We start from the raw sequence: 23,737 nt of genomic DNA, 5'->3' as shown, positions 1-23,737 counted from the left end.
CATTCCACATCACAAAATATGTCATTTCTCTTACTTTTACCACTTTATCACCACTACTACTCACTCTTTATTGCCTCATATCTTCAGTGTATGTTGAGTCACCAAATGGTGAATTCGTCTCCAGAGTGTAATATGGTTCAAACTCTCTGAATGACATATTCATACTCACAAGAGTCTCTTCTCAATCGTGTTGCAACATACATAACCCTTCTTAGTAGTAGAATACCTCACAAACACACATTTAACAGCTCTGTGATCCAACTTCCTTGTAGATGCCATGTTGTCTTTCACAAAGCATACACATCCAAATTCCTTTAATGGAAAGATCCCACTATTATCTCCTTTCAACATCTGAAAAGGAGACTTCCACTCCAGCATTCTTGAGTGCATCTTATTGATCAATTGAGCAATTGTCAACCCTGCTTGCCCTCATAAGTGTTGTGGGACATTCATTGTCATTATCATGCTCTTGGCTACATCTTGAAGATGCTGATTCTTTTTTTCTACCACTCCTTTCTGTGATGGTATGTATGGGCATGTGGTTTGGTGTTGTATCCCTTGAGCTGACAGGTAGTCCCAAAATGCTATGTTGATATATTTTGTCTCGTTATCAAATCTTAGAGCCTTCACAACTCCCTCATTTTTTTGTTTCATCAAATATATCTAGGTAACACAAGAAAAACAATCAATAATTGTAACAAAAATAATGATAACAATTTATAGAACTAGCAGGACAATGTCCCTATACACCAAAATGTATCAAATCAAACACGTTAGAGCTGCTATTTCCAGAACTGACATAAGAGCTACATAAACGGATAGAATCGACCCAATAAACTATGACTAGAATGACTCATACTTCTGTCATGTAGCAGTAACACATCCTCGACGTTCCTCCCAGATTCTCCTACTGCAGCACTTTCTACCATGGATGTCATAGCTGAATCCATCCCCTCTCGATCTAAGTACAAGAGTCTGCTATGCTACTTTCCAGTTCAAAGCGTCTAGCCCATCCCTTTCTCTTGAAAGATCACCTGAGAAATTTCAAAAGAATCAATGCATTTTAACTGGAGAATAATAACAAAAATAGATAAGAGGTTTACAGAAAAGAAGCATGAAAAACATTTGACACAAAGTCATATAATTGATAAATCTCACGGTACCCTTACCAACTACGGACTGTGTTGTACCATCAGCAGTCTGTATACTCTCTGGTACTGCTAGATGAGTATATGGAGAGAACTCTTCAGCAATACATGTCACATTTCGAGAAGAACAAGAATCTATTATTTATTCTGATGATCTTGTGGTGGAAATAAAGGCAAGAGCAAGTGTGTCATTAGTAGGGCTGCCAAAAAAATTTGTTGTTAACAAGCAACTCGTGTTCGACTCGTTAAGTTGCTTGTGCTCGACTTGTTACTTAAGTAAACAAGTCAAACACAGATAATTTTTTTTAAGTTCGAATTATAAACGAGTTGAACACGAACAGCTCTTTGTTCGCTCGTGTTCGGCTCGTTTTAACTCGAAATAAAACAATCATATAATTATTTATATAATAATATATTATATATATTTATATATAAGTTTAAATCATAACAGCTCATGTGGTAATGTAGTTATGTGTCTTATTTTGCATAGATTTAGTACAAGTTCAAATTCAACACTTTACATCTATTTTTTTTCAATTAATTTTAGCGAGTCAATTTTGAGTCAAGCACGAGCCAAACACGAACAAGAATATTTAAGTCGAGTTGAACACGAACACACTGTTCACGAGACAATTTCGAACACGAACAATTTCGAACGAGCTGAACACAAGCCAAGCCTGAGCTCGCTCAACCTCGGCTCGTTTACAGCCCTAGTCTCCAGTACCTTTGCTGAAGCGAGCATAAGTGGTAATGCTACCCCTTGATGTCGATGAATTTGAAACATCCTGAGCTCCACCACTTGCTGCTTTCTATTTCCTCTTCAACAATTCCACACTCATGATCCTCACTAGTAAAGATCGCACTTGTCTCTCTCTTGTCCTCTATTACCACAAATTTGTCCGGTAGCCCTCTCTTTCACCTTTCTGACCCCCCACGACCACGATCATGACCTCCACCTTGTCCATGTCAACATGTCTCTCTCTCCTTAGGTGGTTTAGGATATGCCTTGCTCATATTGCCAACTTCACCATAGTTGTAGCACTTGTGACTCACCCCCTAGACACCTAGCGTACCTGGGCTCGCAGCAGCCAATGTTGATTGTGCACTTGAAAAATCACTTGGCTTAGAGTGTAGCTTCATGCGACTCTTATTCTATTTCATCAGAGCAATGGCCTCATCTAGTGTTGGAATAGTTGCCTAAGCTAAGAGAACTGATCTCCTTTGATCAAAGATCGAGTTTAGATGTGCCAAAAACTGCATAGTCCATATCTGTGCAAAGATCTCTCCCTTCTTGCACCCCGAATGACCACAGTTTGACATAGATGAGAAGTGATCAAGATCTTGCCACAGCCGCTCTAGGTCTATTGAGTACCCATGAATTGATCTATCACCCTAAATCACTGTCTTTAACTCACGCTGAATCTGAAACACCTTCATTTGTTTCTCAGCTCCAACATAGATCGTCTTCAACTTTGTCCAAATGTCACTCACTCTTTGAATGTCATCCACTTATGTCCTCTCTGCTCGGCTTCGATCGCAACTTTATCGTGAGTCTTCCATGTGATTTTTTCACGTTCGTCATCGCCGTCCCAGGTAGTGATCCCCTCTCTGGAACAACTTCGCGTCTCTACATACGTACGCAAATCCTGGCTAGGTTTTTAGTTCTGATACCAAATTAAATTATTTTGTGAAAAACCTTACTCATTTCATTAACACTTCGGCTTATATAGTTTTACAATATTTACAAATAAGTCTCTAGATTTCTTCTATTATAAATAGAACCGTTCATTATATACAAATTTGAACATATACAAAAGAGTCATACATAATTTAGAATGCTGATCTAAATAGGGAGAGGCTGATTGGGTTCTACTAGCAAAAACGGATCCTGAGATATGGAAAATTTTATAGTTTTATTTGGTGCAGAAGTATATCCAAAAGTAATAAACTGTTTTTGGCTGTTTTACAAGATTTAACCATTGACCTGTTCATTTATTTTTTCGAAATTTTGATTATTAGTTTTCTACTTAAAATAGAAATTTACAGTATTAATTGCTTAGTATTAGGATTTTATTTTTCATTCTCTTGTGAAGGACTTCATATTATCTTAAGTTATTTTATATATATATGAAATTTATACATTGTTGTTTGCTTGAATAAGCTCTTCCATGAATTCTTCTGCCTGCATGTGTATTTGTTAGGCATTCCTATCTTGCTGGCACTCCTTTCATTACTACTTTATGCTCTTCTGATAGATCTAGCTTATGAGGCTATTGCTCTTATTGATTTTATGACTTCCATAGGGTTAACCAATCACAGTTCATTATTCCTTACTGGAAGTTCACAAAGAGCTGCAGTTATACAATTCCTGTTGGGACCAGGTTTAAAATGAGTGCTGCTGGTGAAGATGCGGCTGAGAGAAGGTTTGAAAAAGTTTCATTTAGGAGGGGAGTGGAATGAGGATGCTGTGGAATTTGTTCAAGAGTGTTTCATTTTTTTTCCCATTGATTTTTGTAGGTTTACAGGATTGATAACTGCTGTTAGTGACTTTGATCCTCTACGGTGGCCAGGTTCAAAATGGAGGAACCTAGAGGTATTAAATTCAGATTTCTAGTCGCTGCATCCATCCATTGTTCATATCAGGCATAATGTTTTCCATACTAATCTAATAATTTTTTTATTCAATTGATTGCTGTCTTTGGAAATTTTATTTTACTTTCATCTGTTAGTATGCTCCTAAATGCCTTCTTCTTTGTAATTTTATGCTGCATTGCATTATTAATTTATCCTAAACATAGCCTTTAGACTCCCAGCCAACCCTTAAGATAACCTTCTTTGTATTCATCACTTACAGGGGAGGAATTTCTGTCATGACAATTTGTTCCTGACATGATTATGGTTTTGAGCCAAAAATATATTGTCTATCCATAGGGCACTTCTGCTTATTTTGCTTGCGTTTTTGAATGATGAATCAAACTGGAATTAGTCACCTTGTTTTCTTGATGCAAGTAATTGTTAAGGAATTAATATAGGAATAATTGAGTGTTTGATGTTGTATTTAATCTATTCCTGCCATGGAATTGCTTTAAGAGATTGTTGTGAGCCTTTTGAGTTTTTTTTTTTTTTAGATTTCTTGAATTTTTCTAAAATTACTTAATGATTTTTCGAAGTTTTGTGGATTTTAATCAATTATTAAATTAAATATCCTATTAATTTAATCTGCACTGCAACAGCAGCTGACGTAACATGTACTTTCCATTTGTCCACGTGTGATTGGAGAGTGCGTTCCAGCCGCAGGTCCTACGGGTGAACTGTTATCTCGGACCTCAAATCTTAATCATTCGTTCCAAACAACAAAAATAGACTGATTTTGTTTCCTACCTCCAGCCAATTGACGCATAGTGTGATTGCCCCTGATCCAAGCGATCCAAGGAGCAATAGTGAGTTTCTTGTGTTCCATAAGTATTAGAGACCTCACCCGGGGTTCTGGCCTATTTGATTTTTTCCTGAAACCTAGTTTTGTTCTCGAAGTTTCTAAACTAAGGCATGTAGGGAGAGATTTGGAGAATACCCACTGCAGGTGAATTGGATCAATTCCCGCGACTGAGAGCTTTGTTACGAACTCACGAACTGATATCCTCTGGGCACCGATGGTAGAAGATGGCTGTACTCATGGGGAGAGCAACGACCTGCTGCTGTATCATCAGAGTTGGCGTCTAGGGCACATAGAAGAGGTTTGGGAGGAGGGGGAAGGCACTAGGAGGCTTGCACAAAGCTGGAGAATGATTCAAATGTTCCAATTCAAGATGGAAGAGGCCCTATGAGGGAATTCAAATTCGATCTCTTTCGACCATGGCAATTGCAGCAGTGTTGTGCAATGATATTAACCTATTCGAGCCTGCCCCTGAGTGGTTGGAAGGCTAGAAAGCACAGTAGAGATTGCCTAAGGACTTAAAATTTTCAAGGCCAGAACGTATCATCAATAACAACAACAACAAAGCCTTAATCCCACTACTTGGGGTCAGCTAAATGAATCTTTTTTCTCCATTGCATCCTATTTAGTGTCATATTTTCATTCAGTTCTAAAGGTCTACCTCTGACATAATTCAAATCTAAAACATCTACTCTCCTAATCGGATAATCAGATGGTCGACGTATAATATGACCAAACCATTTAAAACGACTCTCTCTATTTTTTTTTGTCACTAGAGCTATACCAACTTTATCACGAAGATATTCATTTTTTGCATTTTGTCTCTAAGTGTAAAGCCACTCATCCACCTAATCATTCTCATCTCGGCGACACTTAACTTAGTATTATGCTTTTCTTTTAAAGGCCAACATTCAAAACCATAGAGCATTGCAGGTTTCAGCACCGTCTTATAAATCAGTCTAAGCGGTACTTTTCTAAAACACAATAGGCCCAAAGAATGCCTCCGGTTCAACCAACCAATCATTCTCCTCTCAACAACACTTAACTTAGTTTTATGCTTCTCTTTTAAAGGTGAACAATAGACCCAAGATATCTAAATCGTTCACACCTTTTAATAATTTGATAGCCCAAAGTTACACTTGTCACTAGAGCTACTACTATTAAAATTACACTCCATGTATTCAATTTTAGTTCTACTCAAATGAGGGTCTTTAGACTCCAATGTAAACCTCCATAATTCAAGTTTTTCCTGGGCTTTTCTCTCGTCTTATCCACGAGAAGGATATCATCAGCAAAAAACATACACCAAGGTACATCCTCCTGTATGTCCAGAAAGACCACCCAAAACAAAAGCAAAAAGATATGGGCTTAAAGTCGATCGCTGACGTAATTCAACAGAAATAGAAAAATATTTGATCAATACCCCTTCAGTTCGAACACAAGTAACAACTCTAATATACATATCTGTAATAACCTGAATATAAGTCATATCAACACCTTTCTTCTCAAGAACTCTCCAAAGGATATCCCTTGGAACCTTATCATAAGCTTTTTCTAAATCAATAAAAATCAAATATAGATTCTCCTTATTATCTTTGAACTTCTCCATCAAACGTCTCAATAAATGTATAGCTTCCATAGTAGACCTGTCGTGCATAAATCCAAATTGATTAAGAGAAATCTTTGTAATACGTCTTAACATACGTTCAATTAACCTCTCCCATAATTTTAAAGTATGACACATCAACTTAATTCCTCTATAATTTGCACACACTTGTGCATCCCCTTTATGCTTAAAAATGGGGAACAAAATACTCTTCCTCCACTCCTCAAACATCTTTTAAGTTTTTGGAAATAATATTAAAGAGTTTAGTAAGCTAAAAAATTCCCAAATCTTCTAAATATTTCTACACTGCAATTGGGATATCATCAGGTCTTACAGACTTTCTATCCTTGGTTTTCTTTAAAGCCTCGTCAACTTCTTTTTTACTAATGCGACGGTAAAAATGAAACGTTTTATAAAACTTCATTAAAAAGTTTATCAAAATAACTCATCTACTTATGTTGAATATCTTTTTTTAAGAAAAACACTTTTTGATTTTCATCTTTAATACACGTTACTTGAGTTAAATCTTTACTTTTCTTTTCTCTTTGTTTGGCTAGTTTATACATATATTTTTCACCCTCTTTAGTATCTAATATATTATAAAGATCATTAAAAATAAAATTTTTAGCGTCACATAATGTTCTTTTGGACTCATTGCAGGCCATTTGATATTTTTCCTAGTTCTTTAAGCTTTTACGTCTAAACCAATTTCTATAACATAACTTCTTATATTTTATCTTTTCGTGCACATTATTATTTCACCAACGATTTTTATTTAAAAACTTCTTTCTTTTGATTCTCCAAGTACATCTTTTGCTACTTATTTAATAGCGTTTGTTATTTTATCCCAAATAATATTTGTTTCTTTATGAACATCCCAAATTTTGAAATATTGAATTTTACGCATAAAAATAATTTTATTTGTGTCTTTTAGGTTCTTCCATCTAATTCTACGATGATGAGTCGTAGTATTCTTTATTTTACAACTCTTCATTTAAAAATCTAGAACTAATAAACGATGTTGGGTACTTATATCCTCACTTGAAATGACCTTACATGACCTTACAATCCCCTTACAATCCTTACAATCTCGACGATCTCTTCTTCTCATAAGAAAATAATCAATTTGTGTTTTATTAGATCTATTCTTATAAGTAATAAGATGTTCATCTCTTTTCTTGAATAAAGTATTATGAATAGCAAAATCATACGCCAAAACAAAATCTAAAATAACTCTTACCTTTTTCATTTATCACTCCAAAACCGTAGCCACCATGAATATTTCTGAAATCTTCTACAATTCTATTTACATTTCCATTTAAATCTCCTCTAATAAAAATTTTTTCTTCAAGATATATCATTTGTATTAAGTTTTCTAAGTCATTCTAAAATTTATCTTTAGACTCTATATCTGAACCTACTTAATGAGCATGAGCACTTATAATATTAAAAATCTTAGTATCGATGATAATTTTAAGGACTATAATTTTATCTCCAACTCTTACAACATTATATTTCAAACTCTTATCTATAATTACACCTACACCATATCTAGTGCTACTCTTACCAGAATACCAAAGTTTAAAACCTAAGATATCAATTTCCTTAGTCTTTTCTTCAACCCATTTAGTTTCTTCAATATATAAGATATTAATTTTTCTATGAATCATAATATCAACTAATTCCATTAATTTACCTATGAGAGTACCTATATTCCAAGTTCTTATCCCAATATTAGTTTAAAATAAAATTACCATTGAGAGTACCTATATTAGCTAGAACGTATCGTCGGGAGGTGAAAATAAAATTTAATTATTTATTCTAAATCTAAGATAGAGAAAGAGTTACTTATTTATTGACTTTATTTCCTATACACATTTTTTGTCTATTACTCTTTTTTTAAAAAAATTCTGAACTTGAAAATATTAAATTTAGAATATAATGAGCTAATAATAGTCATTGATACTAAAATTTTTACATTACAGTGACACAACAAAAATAAATCAATATGTATGATAGTTAAACGTGCAGTAAATCAGTATAAGATCATTTAAGAGATTTTATTTTCAGATATGATTGTGCATGATAGTTCAAAACATTCAATTATCATATTCATATCAATTACATCTTTTCTCTCTCTCTCTCTCTACACACACACATAACCGTCATGTGAGTACCGTTTAATTTGTATCCTTATTTGTAAATATTTTTGGTTAATTGTTTATAATTTAATCTTACTATTTACATGTAATTTATGTTTATTTTATCTTTATAAATCATCATTTTTTTAAAATCATTTAATCATTTTTTTAATAATATTATTATTTACTTATTATTAATTTAAACTTTTTTTTTTTTTTTGGTGATTTCTTGATTAGTATTCTTGTTAATATTTAGAATTTCATCAATTAAATTTACAATGTTAACAATTTCTATATAGTATGAAGATTAACTTTTTATAAATTGAATCCTCATCATTAAGTCATAAACATTTAAAATACTCAAATTAATACATAACATATTTTAGACATTTAATTATTATTTTATTATATATTATTATTATTAATTAATTAAATAACATTTACTATGCAAAAGTAATGTTATAAAAATATTTATTTCAATTTAATATTTTATTATTAAAACTTATTTATCATATTTTTTATTAATTCTCACTTATAATAAATGTATATATAAATTTATAAAATAAATTTCTGAAATTGTCATTAACTTATCCAACATCTAATAATTAGACATTTTATTTTTACATTTTTTGTTTCATTAAATCATTTTAATTCCATTAAACTTTTGAATTTATTATTTTTCTTTTTCTTAAATTTTTTAATCAATTTAATTTATTTAATAGAAGTTTCTAAATCATAAATCAATACTTAAGTTTCATTACTATTTTTTTTTTAAAAGTCCAAAATGTATATTAAAGATGATAACTAAATTTAGAACACAGAGCTTTCAATTATCTTATGTTTGAGCAACTGCAGCTTAGTTAAGAATTGTGAGGATCAACTGTCCTATTACTGCTTCCTGACCTTGCACTGTACTTTGACCCAACTTGAACTTGGGCTCGCTAAGTTACAAGATGAACTTACCACCAGACTCTCAATTATATGAGTTGAGCTAGGGTCCAATTAGACTTCTCCTGGAATTGCAGAAAGAGAATTGAGCCAGCTGGATCAAGGCCAGGGAGCCACCCAGGGGCACTAGGATGTGTTCCTCAGTCTAGGAAAGCGACAATAGACTTGATTGAATTGGGTTGACCAAAAGTAAGGTCTACAAGGTACAAATCTCTATGGTTAATTACTCATCTTGGTGATGAGAGAATTTTCAATTATGCCTAGTTATTAAATTGCTGAGTACTTAGTGTATAGTAGTAGCAATTTAATTTTAGATTAATAAATTTACTATTGTGAGTTTTAGAGCAAGTGCTATATATTTGTCATTTTGAGTTGTCATAATCTCTAGTCTACTGTGAGGTTTATAGCATATTGTAGAAACATGCACAAAGTTATCCTTATAAGAAACTTTTAAGAGGAAATTTTGGATATTTGTAAAATCATTTATTTTATCATCTCTACTATTATATTCTTTTATTTATTTGGCTTGAAAGATTTTGGGTTTTTTTTACTAGTGAGATCAATTACTTGTATTTGGTGAATGTTGAGTTCTTGTGCCCCTTTTATTCAGTACCCTTGTATGGATTTTCTATTGTAGTTTAGATCTTCTCTCTTAGATTTGTTGGTTTTTTTTCAAAGAATCACATGAAGCTTATTATATTTTATGGCATTTGGTTTCTTTATTATTACTCTGTGCGTTCATCGTGTTCACTCCTGAACTCAAAAAGCTCCTCCGTATAAATATAAGTGTTTTTTTAGCAATTGAATAACCCGTAATGTGGAATGTTGTGTACATGAATTATAATGTGAAATTTGACAAACAAGTTTTAGAATCTTTAAAACCAAGATGCTGTAGGTGTTAATTCATTCACAATTTTTGGAGTAGCCATAGGGTGTGTAAATATGCCTACGATTGTGAGTAAACAACCAAAAAGTTGTGTAGATGAAAAAATTCTCTTGTATATCGGTAAATGAGGTTTCGATTGAGGTCTTGGATGAAACCAAAATGCGGAGTTTTGGGCCGTTTGTCAAAGGTTTGAGTTTTTGTATATGATCAAAACTCATTCCAGCAATTTTTATCAAATTATTAGAACTAGAGATTTTATTTGTCATGTATGCATGAAGGCATGCAATTATATTGTTTAATATTGTGTACTAAGATGCGCGTCTCAAGACGTGTCTCAATGTAATTTTAAAAATACGTCATGAGGCCCACACCTCATCCTGTCTTGCTGAGGCATACACACACCTCTGTGAAGCTGAGGTGCACCTTATGGCGAGCCTCTACGCAATTTGTACTAGTTGTTACTATGGTTGTAAACGAACCGAGCCTGAGCGGCTCAGGGTCAGCTCGTGTTCGGCTCGTTCGATACCGGCTCGTGTTCGAAATCGGCTCGTATTCGAAATGACTCGTGAATGGTGTGTTTGTGTTCGGCTCAAATAATATTTTCCGACTCGAGTTCGGCTCGAAATTGGAGGAATCGGAAGAGGAAGATGTCTCAAAAGAGAAAGAGGAAGAGCACACCCTAAGCTCTCGCTATCGAAACTCTTTCGCGATTTTGAGTGGAGAAGGAGATGACTCGGAAGAGGAGAGCAGCAAACACAAACAACAAACCCTAAGCTCTCGCAGTTGAACGCCTTTCGCGATTTTGAGAGGAACGAGAAGAGGCGGAACTTGGAAGAGGGAGAGGCTTATATATTATATTATATTAATTATATAACTTATATTATATAAATATATAATATTTATATAAGTAATATTTATTAATAATTTCTTATATATTATAATTTATAGGATATAAACTTTTAAAATTTGATAAATTTTTTATTTTAAAAAATTTTAATTATTTAAAATTTATAATATTTAATTTTATGAATATGTATTATATGTGTGTATATATTTATTTATTTATTTCTTTTCGAGTCAATTCGAGCCGAACACAAGCGAACAAATTTTTATTCGTGTTCGGCTCGTTTATATTTCAAACTTAAAAATTTGTTTGTGTTCGGCCCATTAAGCTTAAGAACGAGTCGAACTCGAGTTGCTTAACGAGCCAAATTGACAGCCCTAGTTGTTACAAGCCATAAAATTAGGATTTAAGTGGTTTAAAAATTTAATATAAAATTAATGTGCAAGTAATATTTTATTTAATTATTTCGTTGCTCATGTACTAAAACAAACATATTGAGAACTGGAGTTGCACGCATCTCCTTAACTCCCAAGTGCATGTTGCACACGACCTGATGTCGATTTGTACTCACAATCACAACTAGAGATGAGGGAGGAGAGAAAGTAAGCTATTATAATAATCATTATAATAAAGATTGACTTTGTGATAAGAGCAGGAGGTTCTTTTGACTTTGTAAATTATAATCTTAATAACTTAGCTACTTGATTATCTTGAATTGGCAGCGTAAGATACTCACTATTATGACCTTACTTTGATTTGTCGTGATTTTACTTTGATAGCATTCCTTTATTGTAGTATGTTATTTATCATTTATATTTATATTGATTTAATGGTTCAATTATGAGGCTTGCATCTTACATCAAGGACTGGAAAAAATACCTAATTGTGCAATTGTAAACCTTGGTGTCAAATCACATTTTTTTGAGTTTAATATCATTGTTTTGGATTTGAGATATATAATTTTGTGTTTGATGATGAGGTTAATCTTTATCTATCTTGTATTCTTTAACTCCCTATCATGAGTGGTTCTAAATTTTGTTTGACTCAAGATCTTTGAACTGTGTTCTAAATTTACGAACCCAAATCACGCACATGAATGCATGGAAGCTAAATCAATACAATGAAATTGCAAGGGAATCATAGCAAACTAAACAATTAACATAATAACTTAATCACATCATACTAGATAACTAAGTTGTAGGCTATATGCTTGAGCAAATGATAGATTGGTAAATGATTTTATTAATGTGAATTGAGTAACTCTATTTCACTCAGCGATTGCAATAAATTCACTACAAAAAGATTTTACGAGATCAAACCCAAATATAAATCTAAAGATTGATTCTAAGAATAACAGTATGAAACTCACAAATTTCAAATAGAAATGTTTTTCTTATAAGTTTAAAACTAGTTCAATTGTTCCAGTCACCACACACATTCATGCACAAGTGAATAAGCTATGTAGACTGCAAATAATTTAATACAAGATTGATGACTAATAATGTTAAGAGAGGGAACTTTCAATTTTAAACGCATTAAACAAATTATCTTTATTTTAATGCACAATAACTAGTGCTACAATATTCACCAATGAGAAATTTTAGAGCATACGGTTAAATGAATAGACAAGTAAATATCTAATTACAAGGAAATGTATTAAACTGAAGGTCAACTATGGACATCATAATATTTAGCATGAATTGAAAGATTAAACCACTAGAAGTAAAAATCATACAATATGTTTAAAACAGGATATTAAAGTGGTAAATTTCAGTCATAAAAATATTTTTGCACAAACAATCATACATTTTAAAGAGCCAAACATTAAAGCTTAATAAAACTAGTTTATATCATGCATTAAAAACTAAAGTAATCTAGGACAAAACATTTAGCAGAGCAAGAGGTTAAATAATTTCGGTGAGGTTGCCTTGAACAATGTTTTTCTTTACTTCATTTCCATTTATACCTTATGATAATCTAATGTTGAACTTTGATGCATGAAAACTAGTACTTAAGTGTCCAGAAAGCATAGATCTCCTATCATCTCTTGGGTTAATATTCATAGCCACCAACAGTCAAACCAAGTATAAAGTACTATTTGTTAGATTTCAAATTGCTATTGAGGTTGGAGTTCAAAATTTACAAGTCTAAAGAGATTCCAAACTCATAAAGAACTATGAGATAAGAGATGCAACTTTGCAAAATTATCTTAAAATGATTAAATGTGGAAATCATTAAATTTCAAAACTTACTCACGACACACATTGCAAGAGAGGAAAACAGGTCATAGATTAGCTTGCAATGTATAAATATCCATATCCACCTCTACTAGCGAGTTATATAATCATTAATTGATAAATAAAATAAGACAATCAAACTATTTATTGGTTCAGCCTCATATAAAATATCTATTCCTTGGAATTTTGTGGAATGACAAAAATGAAACAAGATCTTTATGCTACAAGGTATTAAGGCATTTCACTTCAAATTGAGATCTATTTAAGACATCCTACTTAGCGAGCCTAAGGTGTCTTGAATTGCAAAAGTCAAAAAAAAATTGATGGAAGAAATCTATTTAGGAGAATGCAGAGAATTTTGCTAGGAAAGTTTTGAGGCAATCACAATAACTCAGCATATTGCTTAGGTGTTAATGACCCTTCTTCTATTTGAGATCTTTACGATGTTCAAACTTTCTCTCTCAATAATAACATATGATGGTCTGTAGGTATCGAGTAACCAGACTTTTGTACCAATAGTAAATTTAAGCTGAAATTTACATCTATATACATCACCTGCAAGCCAATCCGCAGACAAAGGTTGCTAATAAGGTCATCATAAACTTGCTCAGAAATTAAATATTGAAATTCCAAGGAATTGTACAAACGAGTTGTTGACAATCTTATGGTTTACAAAACGATGACAACAATTATTAAAAACATCTTTCTGATTCATTTTCAAGTATGTGGCATTCATTCTTTGAGAGATTTGTTTTCATAAAGAAGAATTAGGGAAATTACTATCTCATTACCAACTGAAAAGGTTTCAGATATGATCAAAAGCACTGAAGAGTCGCAAAGAGACAATTTTGATTTACTCGGAAGGGAGAAAGGCAAAGCTTCTAAAAGAATCTGAAAGCAAAATGCAATGGAATCTACGTGTGTAAATACAAAATCAGAGAGTTCATCATTGGTGACAAATTTAGAAAAAAAAAGCAAAATTTATCTTTGTATTCAATTTTGATTTACATTGTTAGGGACACAGTTGAGAAAAGCTCCTATAGGATTCCGACAAGCGATGATTAGCAAATCCCAATATTCTTAAATGCAAATTGTATAACTTTTCTTTTTGCTTAAAATTGACATTTGCTTGGTCTTGTGTTGTGATATGAAAATCCGTCTCAGATGGGGACTCAAAAATTAGGTTTGTAATTTGAACTAATGATGAGAAGTTTTTTATTGATGAGATTGTTAATTAAAGTTATTTTAAAAATTTACTTTATTAGTAAGTTCTATCAAAAATTGAGCCTGAATGAATTAAATTACTTAATGGATCTTCTGCAAGGGAGCTATCTTTATGAGCACATCTTGTATTGTTCTAAATTTTATTTTATGTCAGCATTGCCCATTGAAGAAAATGGTTTTTTTATGTTGTTACAACAACAAAGTCAGTCTCTAATCACTATGAAAAACCAAGGCACGTTTTCTAACCAATGCTTTGTTACTTTATATTGTTAAGAACAAAGATTAACCATATTAATGTTGAAAACCAAGGTTTAGCATACCTATTAACAGATAAGTTAGCTAATGTTACCGTAAAAAATCAAGTCATAGATATCGAATAAATAATGTGAAAAGTGTCAAAATAGTCCCCCGACTCTTTATAGTTTGTCATTTTAGTCCCACACGCTATAAAAGTGTCAATTTAGTCTTCGTGCTCTATTAATATGAGTTGAAACAGTCCCTAAGGAGGATTATTTCAGTCTCAATTTAAAAAGTTTGGGGACTTATTTGGCAGTTTTATAAACTTGGAATAAAATGTCACATGTAAACAATCATGGGCCTATTTTAACATTTTACTCTACAAGTAACTAAGGCACAGGTAGAAGAGATAACACAACAGAAACAAATAATGTGTGATACCAGAGGAGAAAGTCCAAACCATAAAAACAAAAATATTATTATTGAATTTGAAATCGGTTACAACGACTCTTCAAAACATGAAATAAATGACAAACAAACACAAAGACCCAAGCCAACAGCTTGACAGTTTATTCCAAGGGTGGTGGAGATTGGTCCAGTTCTGGACAGTGGATAGACTGTTGGAAGTTGGTCGGGTGTGTGCTAGGAGGAATTCTGGTCAGGTGGACAGCAAGATTAGGTTGTATAGGAAGAGCAGTTGAGTGTTGAGATGGAGTATGGGGAGTTGTGACCTTGTTGGGACAAGGTTGGCAGCATATTGGAGGGAGGACAGCAGCCTAAGGTTGTTGGGGAAGAGGTGCGGTAGCCTGCTGTAGGGCTGAGAAGCGGGTGGACAGCAGGTAAATATCTCGTCAGGGTCGAGCTACAGCCGGAGCACCACCGAAACCAGTGGAGACGATCACCACCTCGGACGAGGGACAACCAGAGCACTACCTCGCCGTCGGATACAACCCTCGAAGGGAAAAATACCAAGGCTAAAACTTGGTTTCAAATATCAAAAACAAGACTCCTAACTTTAAGCACATCATCCTCTATTTATAATGAGGCTAGGACTTTATTTTAGGCAATAATTAAAATAAGAAAGAAAAAATAAAAGCAAGATTTCAGATTTAAAAAGAGGAATAAAATATTCAGAATTTCTGATTTGAAATTCATTTTAGGAAAGGGTTTATAATGAAAATTCAGATTTAGGAAAGAAGAATAAAGTATTTAGAAATTTTGATTTGAAAATTCAGTTTAGGAAAGGGATAATGGGAATTCAGATTTTCGAAAGAAGAATAAAAATATTCAGATATTTTGATTTGGAAGGATTTGTATTAGGAAGGTGCTAAGAAAGAAAGAGGGGAAGGGGAGAGAAGGGAAAGGGAGGAGAGGTAGTTCCCCTCCTTTTGAGGATCGGTCGATCCTCCATAGCCCATGCGTCAGTCTCCCAAGGTTGGGGAGCTTTGACGTCACATGTTGAAGCTTCCGTGTCGTTGTCAGCCACCCCTAGATCCCATTGGCGATTGCACCGTCTTACGAAAGCATTTGAGGAGCTTTTCCCATTTGAGAGCGTACCTCCCTATCTATATGTTCTGTTTTGGCATAATTTGAGCCATAGGTTTTCCCAAATCAAATTTGGAACAAGTAAATATTTCATATGCTTATCATCTATGACGAGTTAGGCCTCAGCGAGGTTGAGGTTTTGTAAGAATTTGGTTGATGGGTGATTCTTATTATTTTTCGGATCTTCCCTCTGACTCTTGAAGTTTTGGAGAACCCACATCTCCAATAACAAGAGTTTCACACTGGACTTTCGTCTCTTCATATGGAACACTGGGGGTAAGGGTTCGAAGTGTAGCCGCTTGTGATGCTATCTATTGGTTGTTACTAAGGTCTTCACCTAAAATTTTGAATTCTGGCATCTTCTGGTCTACGTGATTTTTATGTCTCAACAAAAAGTTCATCTTCTAGGAGAGCAGGAACCGCAATCTCATCAAAAATCGCATGTTTTTTTTTCATATGGAGGAAAGGCAATGGATGTATCCAAGAATAAGGTAGTTACTCGGGGGAAGACGTGTTATATAAAAATTCTCGTTTGAACTGCTCTTCAGTGTCTGCGGTGTCCTTACCCTAGGTTTCAATAATGTCATGCTCCATGGAATAGGTCACTTCCCTGGTTGTGCATTATGTTTCCACATGTTTGAATCTGTGGCACTTGCAACATTTTCTGGTCGTGACAAACTTGAGGATTGGTTTCGTTGGATAGTAGCAAGGGGGGTTATTTGGTGATACGGTCTCTCCACTTCGAAAACTAGAGTTTGCAATATTTGGCGTGAGTAAGTTGGTAGGAACTGACACTTTGTTTCCCGCTTCATCTTCATATTTTCTCGTTCCCCCCTTCAATCTTTCGGATCACGATAGAGGGTAGTCTTTCATTGGATTTAATCTTCAATGTTCATAATCCAACTTTGAAGTCGGTTGATCTCTCATCGTATCTTCTCCCGGGAAAGCTCGAGCATGTATCTCAATGGTGGCATGGCTGGGGTTTAGAGTTGGGAGGTGAGAGAGGGTGTAGGAAAATAATTTATGGTTGTTGATTTTGAAAATCAGCAAGGGGAAGTTAGGGTTAGGTCAAGTCTTTGGCTAGGGTTTGGGAATAAGAAAAAAATTCTGGTGGAGTTGGCTTGGGCAGGGACAGATAGTAGGCGACCTCATCATAGGATTAGGGTTGGGCTAGCTTTAATATCAAGTAATACAAGGGAAGAAAGCCCAAATCACAAAAGAAATACAAATATTATTATTGAATTTGAAACCGATTACAACGACTTTTTAAAACATGAAATAAACGACAAACAAACACAAAGACATTAGCTAACACCTCGAAAGTGTATCCCAATGGTGGCGGAGGTTAGCCTAGTGGATCCGAAGGCTTGAGACAACAAGTATGAATGCAGAAGAGGGGCAACTGGAGGAGGGAGGCAGCATGTTAAGATGGCGGGAAGGTTTGTTGGGTTGCTGGGAGGTAGGTTGGAAGGTGGGGTAGCAAGCTGGGAAGGTGGGGAAGTTGTGGGAAAGGCTTGTCAGCATTTTCGGAGGGTGGACAGTGAGTGGGGAAGTGCTGGCAGCGACGGGAAAGGCCTGAACAACAAGTTAGACTGTTGGAAGTGCGTCGGCTGAGTGCGCTGGGAGGAATTCTGAGTGTTGGGATGAAGTATGGGGAGCTGCAGCCTTGCTGGAAGAAGGTTGGCAATAGGTTGGAGGGAGGACAGCTACCGATGGCTATTGGGGAAGAGGTGTTGTGGTCTGTTGTAGGGCTGGGATGTGGGTGGACAGAAACAAGAGGGTGGAAGGATAGATAAATATCTCATCGGGGTCGAGCTACATCCGGATCATCACCTCGAATGAGGGACATTCGGAGCACTATTTTGACTTCGGATACAACCCTCGAAGGGGAAAATACCAAAGCTAAAACCTGATTTCAGGTATCAAAAATAAGACCCATAACTCTAACCCCACACCATCTTCTATTTATAATGAGGTTAGGACTTTATTTTAGACAATATCTAAAATAAGAAAGAAGAATCAAATCAGGATTTCAGATTTAGGGAGAGATAAAATATTCAGAAATTCAATTTAAGAAATGGATTATAATGGAAATTCAGAATAAGGAAAGAGAAATAAAGTATTCATAAGTTCTAATTTGAAATTTCAGTTAGGAAAGAGATTATAATGGAAATTCATATTCAAAAAAGAAGAATAAAAATATTCAAAAATTCTGATTTGGAAAGATTTATATTAGGAAGGTGCTAAGAAGGAAAGAGGGAAAGTGGAGAGAACGGAAAGGGAGGAGCGGCAACTCCCCTTCCTTTGAGGACCGATCGGTCCTCCATAGCCCCCTCGTCAATGTGTGATTAAAATTATTATTCATTCATTGAAACTGTAATTTATATTGATTGCAAAGTGCGTCATATGCAAAAGAGATGTGCAAAATTGACTCTTATCATCACTCTAATCATTTCTCGTATCTATGTAATATTCAAAATTTCTTTTGTGAAGTACATAATTTACATTTTTATCTCAACTAGTACTTTCCTTTAAGATATTGATTCTAGTTTATTTCTATTCGAGAGAGTATATAGCATTGTTGGTCTTCAGCTCACTTGATTATAAGCTTCTCAAGATGTATCGGACCAGAAGCCTTTAATTTCAATTGTTTACTTTTCACATCGAGATGTGTTTGCATAAGCATATGTGTTCCTCTTAGGACTTGTTTTCCTTTGAATCCTTCATCTTTTTCTCTCATGCCTCTTTAAAGCATTCTCCATCTTTGCAAACTAAGATAAAATAAATTTAGCAAAGTAATTATAAGTGTGGCCGTTAAGGACTGAAAAAGGTTAGTTCAGCTACCTAAAATAGGAGTTTTAATTGGTCATATAAAATTAAAAGATAAATGTAGAAGCTTTCTCAAGATGTCAGTTAATGCAGCCCAAAAGCTGATTTTGTATGTATAAACACAGAGGTGATCCTTTCTGCTTCTATATTCTTGGCACCTTCCTTAATTGTCTTCTTAGTATCCTTATTTATATATACGAGGACAAAGTTTCTTAAGTTGGAAGGCGTTAATTAAATTTAAAAGCACGAAGCAGTAACGGAATAGAATGGATATTTAGGAATAGAACTATAAAATCTAATTAGATCCTGATAATATGTCTATTTGAATGTTGGGGAGAAAGGAACCTATTGATGGCTATGAGAGTGATTGGAAATAATAACATGTGGTGAAGTAGGAATGTTATTAGGAGATGATTATGAAAGAATTCGAAGTAGTGTCTATTCGTTTACTCAACTTATGGTATTAAAAGATGGGCTTAAATGTTTTTTTTTTTTTTATATAAATATCAGTGTAAATCTAATTTATAGAATCAACCATGAAGAAGGAGAAAGGGTTAGACAAGTTAATATTCTTATAAATTGTGCAAAAAGCAAAATAGGGTAGCATTTAGTGGAGCGTTTGATTGGAATTTAATTAAGTTGGTTTTCTTAGGTTCATTGGAGAAGGCTGATGATGATAATTATGATATTAAATGAAAACTCAGTTTTTTTATTACTTTTAAGGTCAAGAAATCTGCTAAATTATTTCTTAGTGCCATCATTATATAATGAGCATGTATTTAAACTTTTAGCACAAATTTTCTTGAGTTTAATTGTTTGGAATTTGTTGTGAATTGATCTATGATTTGTTTAAGCAAAATTTACATATATACCACAGATTCTTATGTATTTTCATATCGAACACTATGTTTACACTTTATAACACCTTGGTGTCATAAACCTATGCATGAATAGCTGTATTTTACTTTTAAAAAGATAGATGGTGATGTTTGTGATGTGATTATAAAGATGTGAGTGATTTGCATGTAAATATGAATGTTTAGATGTTAGATATGTAAATACATGAGAATTGTGTGGTATGTTTGTTGATGCCCATTTTTTAATATCATAAAAGGGCGGTTAAAATCATTATTATTTTTTTCAAAGTTTTCATCTATCTTCATGTATCACACTTGTTTGATTATAGCATTAGTAAATCTCATTGCAACTCTCTGGAGATTTCTGTAAATCCTATATACCAAGTCCCTTTACCTTTTCAATCTATTTTGTTCAGGTAAGATGGGATGACGTCAATGTTGTCAACAAAAATCGACATAACAGAGTCTCCCCTTGGGAGATAGAACGCAGCGGATCTTTCTCCAGTCCCAACAGCCTTTTAACATCTGGTTCCAAGAGAAGCAGAGTTATTCCTCCCTCAATAAATGCAGATTATCCACTCACAAGTAACCCAATGACTAACCAAATTCCTCTATTATACCCGCTCCGAGTTTTCTGCAAACTCATCAGACTTCATGCCATTTTGCAGGAGAAAATGGTTATCAGAACTTGGGGAAATCTGTAAGTTTACGCAAGGTCTTTCAAGGTCAAGAAATTTTGAGTTTCAACGCCCCTTATTTTAATAGGGGCGATGCTGCTCTAACTCCTCGGGTTTCTGAAATGAGAAATGATTCTTTTCCTAAAAAGAGATGTACTGCTAATTCTAGTAGTTTCTGGCTGTCTGGTTCAGGATGTGGTGCTACAGATCCACCAAAAAACTCAAGTTTTTTCTACAGATTCCATGAGGTTTTGCAAGGCCAAGAAATGGTTCGAGTATTGCCATCCTTCCCTGGATTGGCTGCCGAAAGCCAAAGTAGAAATGGTGCTTTAAAAATTTTGAAATCATCCATTTCTGGAAGTAGTTCTGATGACCGTTTTGAAAGCTTCAGTACCCTCATGCAGCCATGCTTTTCATCAGCCCAAACTTCTTCTCCGTCTTCAGTTCTGTTGTTTCAACAGCCCACCTCTCATCTTCCCAGTTCCCACTCATTTGATGACAGTAATGATAGGGAGAAAACAGACGACATGAACTTAGGATTTGGTTTCACCAAGGAGCGTAGCAGCTGCAGGCTTTTTGGAGTCTCCCTCACTGAAAAGTTTTCAGATGAAAATGTGGTAGCTGGAGGTGGTAACAGAGATCCACCAGAACAGTCTGATTTTTGCTGCAATGGTGGAGACTTTGGGGAATCTGTTCGATCCCATGAGGTTTTGCAAGGTCAAGAAATAGTCAAACTATTTGATTCGTTTGGTTCATTCATGGAATCCCATCGAAAGCAGACATCTCGCCGACCGATTGAGAAGGACAATCGGAGTATCCTTCATTGTAATGATAGCAGCTGCATGCTTTTTGGATTCCCACTAACTGAAAATATTCCAGCTGCAGGCACTTTATCAAGCACTAGTATTGAATCATCTTTCTCGAGACATTTGCCTCGAACCATGGTTGCCCAAGAGTAGGTGTTTCTATTCGTCACTTTTTTTCTGAAACTTTATACTTTGTTGTACAAACGTATCACTTAATTTGTATATATTTACATATCTTGCACTTAAACATTAATTTTTACATGCATAAAAAAAAGTGTATTTCATTTTTTTTAAAAAAAAAGTTAAAGTTACGGTATTTTTGATGTGATGTGAATGATTTTGGTGGTATTAATATGTAAGAAGTCTAGGTGTTACATATATAAATACATAGGAGTTGGGTGGTATGAACTTAACTGCTCCTTTTTTTAATCTATTTTCATATGCCATATTTTTGTGCTTGCTTGTAAGAGAAAGAGTTCTAATTTGTTTTACTTTGTCCATCCTGCAGGCTGCATTTGTAAAACGCTTGAAATATATTTCAGCATCCATCTGATGCATGGTGCAACACAACACACCATAGGCTACTGAAGGTTGCTTCTGATATTTCATTTGACGAAGCATATTTGTACATTTAAACTATTGCGGTGTATCACTTCTTGAATTGATCTGCACATAAAAAATCTATCGCTCTGTTGTTTTTTTAAAGACCGGTTGAAATTGGCTTCATCGTGCTTTTGTTTACTTATTTAATGTTTGTAATGAGCTTAATTTTGTGGGGATATGGCAAGTGCAGCTGACTAAAGTTTGTTAGATTTAAAGGAAAAATTTTTACACCGACATAGCTATACATGTGGACTCCAATAATATGATGTCACGTGTGCTACATCGTGGAGGTTATTTCGGATTTTTGAAGTGAAACTGCCGAGGGGAGTCAACGAATCTATTTTAATATTTTTTAGATGAGCCCGATATAGCACACATGACGATATATTACTGAAAGTAGAGCTACGTCATGAGTTTGGACAGTAAATTTTAGGAGATTTAAAGGGAAAGGTGCCCACCTTTGAGCACATAAATGCTTGGCTTGTTGTAATTGTGTTATATGATGGTAGAATTGCATTAATAACTGTTAAAGAGTTTGTGACACATGGAAAATCTCCCGTTGCGAGATGTGCAATTTAAGTGCTTTAGAGATATGAACCTCATCAAGCATAGCATCATAAGCTTCAGCCTCACATAAATCTACAAGAGATTGCACGAGAGCTGACCACCATGGTTGATGCTTATTTACATAAACAGATCAAATCACTAAATTCATTTTTAGTTTTGTAAGAAAATCTAGTAGGGTTTTTTTAGTTGTTATTTTTAAAAATATAAATATTTTAAGATGAGACAATATTTAAAATTCATTTATTGTATGGCTATGATTGTTTGATTGTAAATTCAAGGCATTCAAACTTAAAATAATTTGTACATGTCATTGAAATGGGGATGAGGGCAGATGCAAAAACTATGCAACAAGCTGCTAGCGATAGGTGATAGGAGTGACTGCCACAGGCGGTTTGTCATTTACATGTATACTAAACAATTCTCACGTATTTATATAAATCTAACACCCAAACATTCATAATTACATGCATACATCTTTAAAATCAAACTTAAAATATAACAATCACTATCTATTTAAAATACATTTTCATGCATAAATTTGTCATGTGATATAGGTGTAAATATCAAACTTTAGTGTTAGATATGCAAATACATAAGAATTGTGTTATGTATATAAATTATATATATGTCTATATATATATAGTGGTTTATGAAAGCATAAACAACAAAAAAACAAATTCTATTAGTTAAACTTGTCAAATCCCAAATGCAAAGATAATGCTTGAATGTTTTATTTTCTATTACATGTATATTTGTACATTTAGATTCTTATTTTTGGTTAATGACAATAGTTGGTGTAGCTTGCAGTACCTGTATCTCCTTCTCATCTATTTTCATATGATATCAGAGAAGGAGGAAGATATAGGTATTGCAAGTTATAGCAACTTTTCTAAATCAACCAAAAACATAAATATGAAGATGCAAAATATGTGTAATAGGAAATAAAACATCCTAGCATAAAGGGGAATGGACTTATCTTTACATTTTGAGATTTGGGGAGTGTACCTAACCGAATGTCTTTTTGTCTGGTAGTTTTGTTTTTGTTATCAACTACAAACCTACTCGGACTCTGATTTAGAGGCAGATTCTACCAACCGTAGATCCACCACGAGCTATTGCTTGTGGTTGGAGAACACACCGATCTCATGA

At 34.0% G+C, this 23,737-nt stretch overlaps 1 protein-coding gene across 2 annotated transcripts in view; it reads left to right on the top strand.

Moving 5' to 3' along the window:
* The window catches only part of LOC110021167 (auxin response factor 3-like), a 30,462-nt gene extending 8,212 nt beyond the window's left edge, over positions 1-22,250 (top strand). For both annotated transcript variants that reach the window (XM_020719556.1, XM_020719557.1), the window contains exons 7-11: positions 3,452-3,571; positions 3,666-3,741; positions 20,352-20,520; positions 20,604-21,567; positions 21,927-22,250. In XM_020719556.1, coding sequence (XP_020575215.1) covers positions 3,452-3,571; positions 3,666-3,741; positions 20,352-20,520; positions 20,604-21,567; positions 21,927-21,939 — 1,342 coding nt within the window. In that variant the 3' untranslated portion in view covers positions 21,940-22,250. The remainder of the gene's footprint in view (positions 1-3,451; positions 3,572-3,665; positions 3,742-20,351; positions 20,521-20,603; positions 21,568-21,926) is intronic.
* Positions 22,251-23,737: the final 1,487 nt, after the last annotated feature.

This window comes from Phalaenopsis equestris, unplaced genomic scaffold (genome assembly GCF_001263595.1).
Source record: "Phalaenopsis equestris unplaced genomic scaffold, ASM126359v1 Scaffold000123, whole genome shotgun sequence".
Lineage (NCBI taxonomy): Eukaryota > Viridiplantae > Streptophyta > Magnoliopsida > Asparagales > Orchidaceae > Phalaenopsis > Phalaenopsis equestris.
This window is presented reverse-complemented; position numbering and strand designations above follow the sequence as displayed.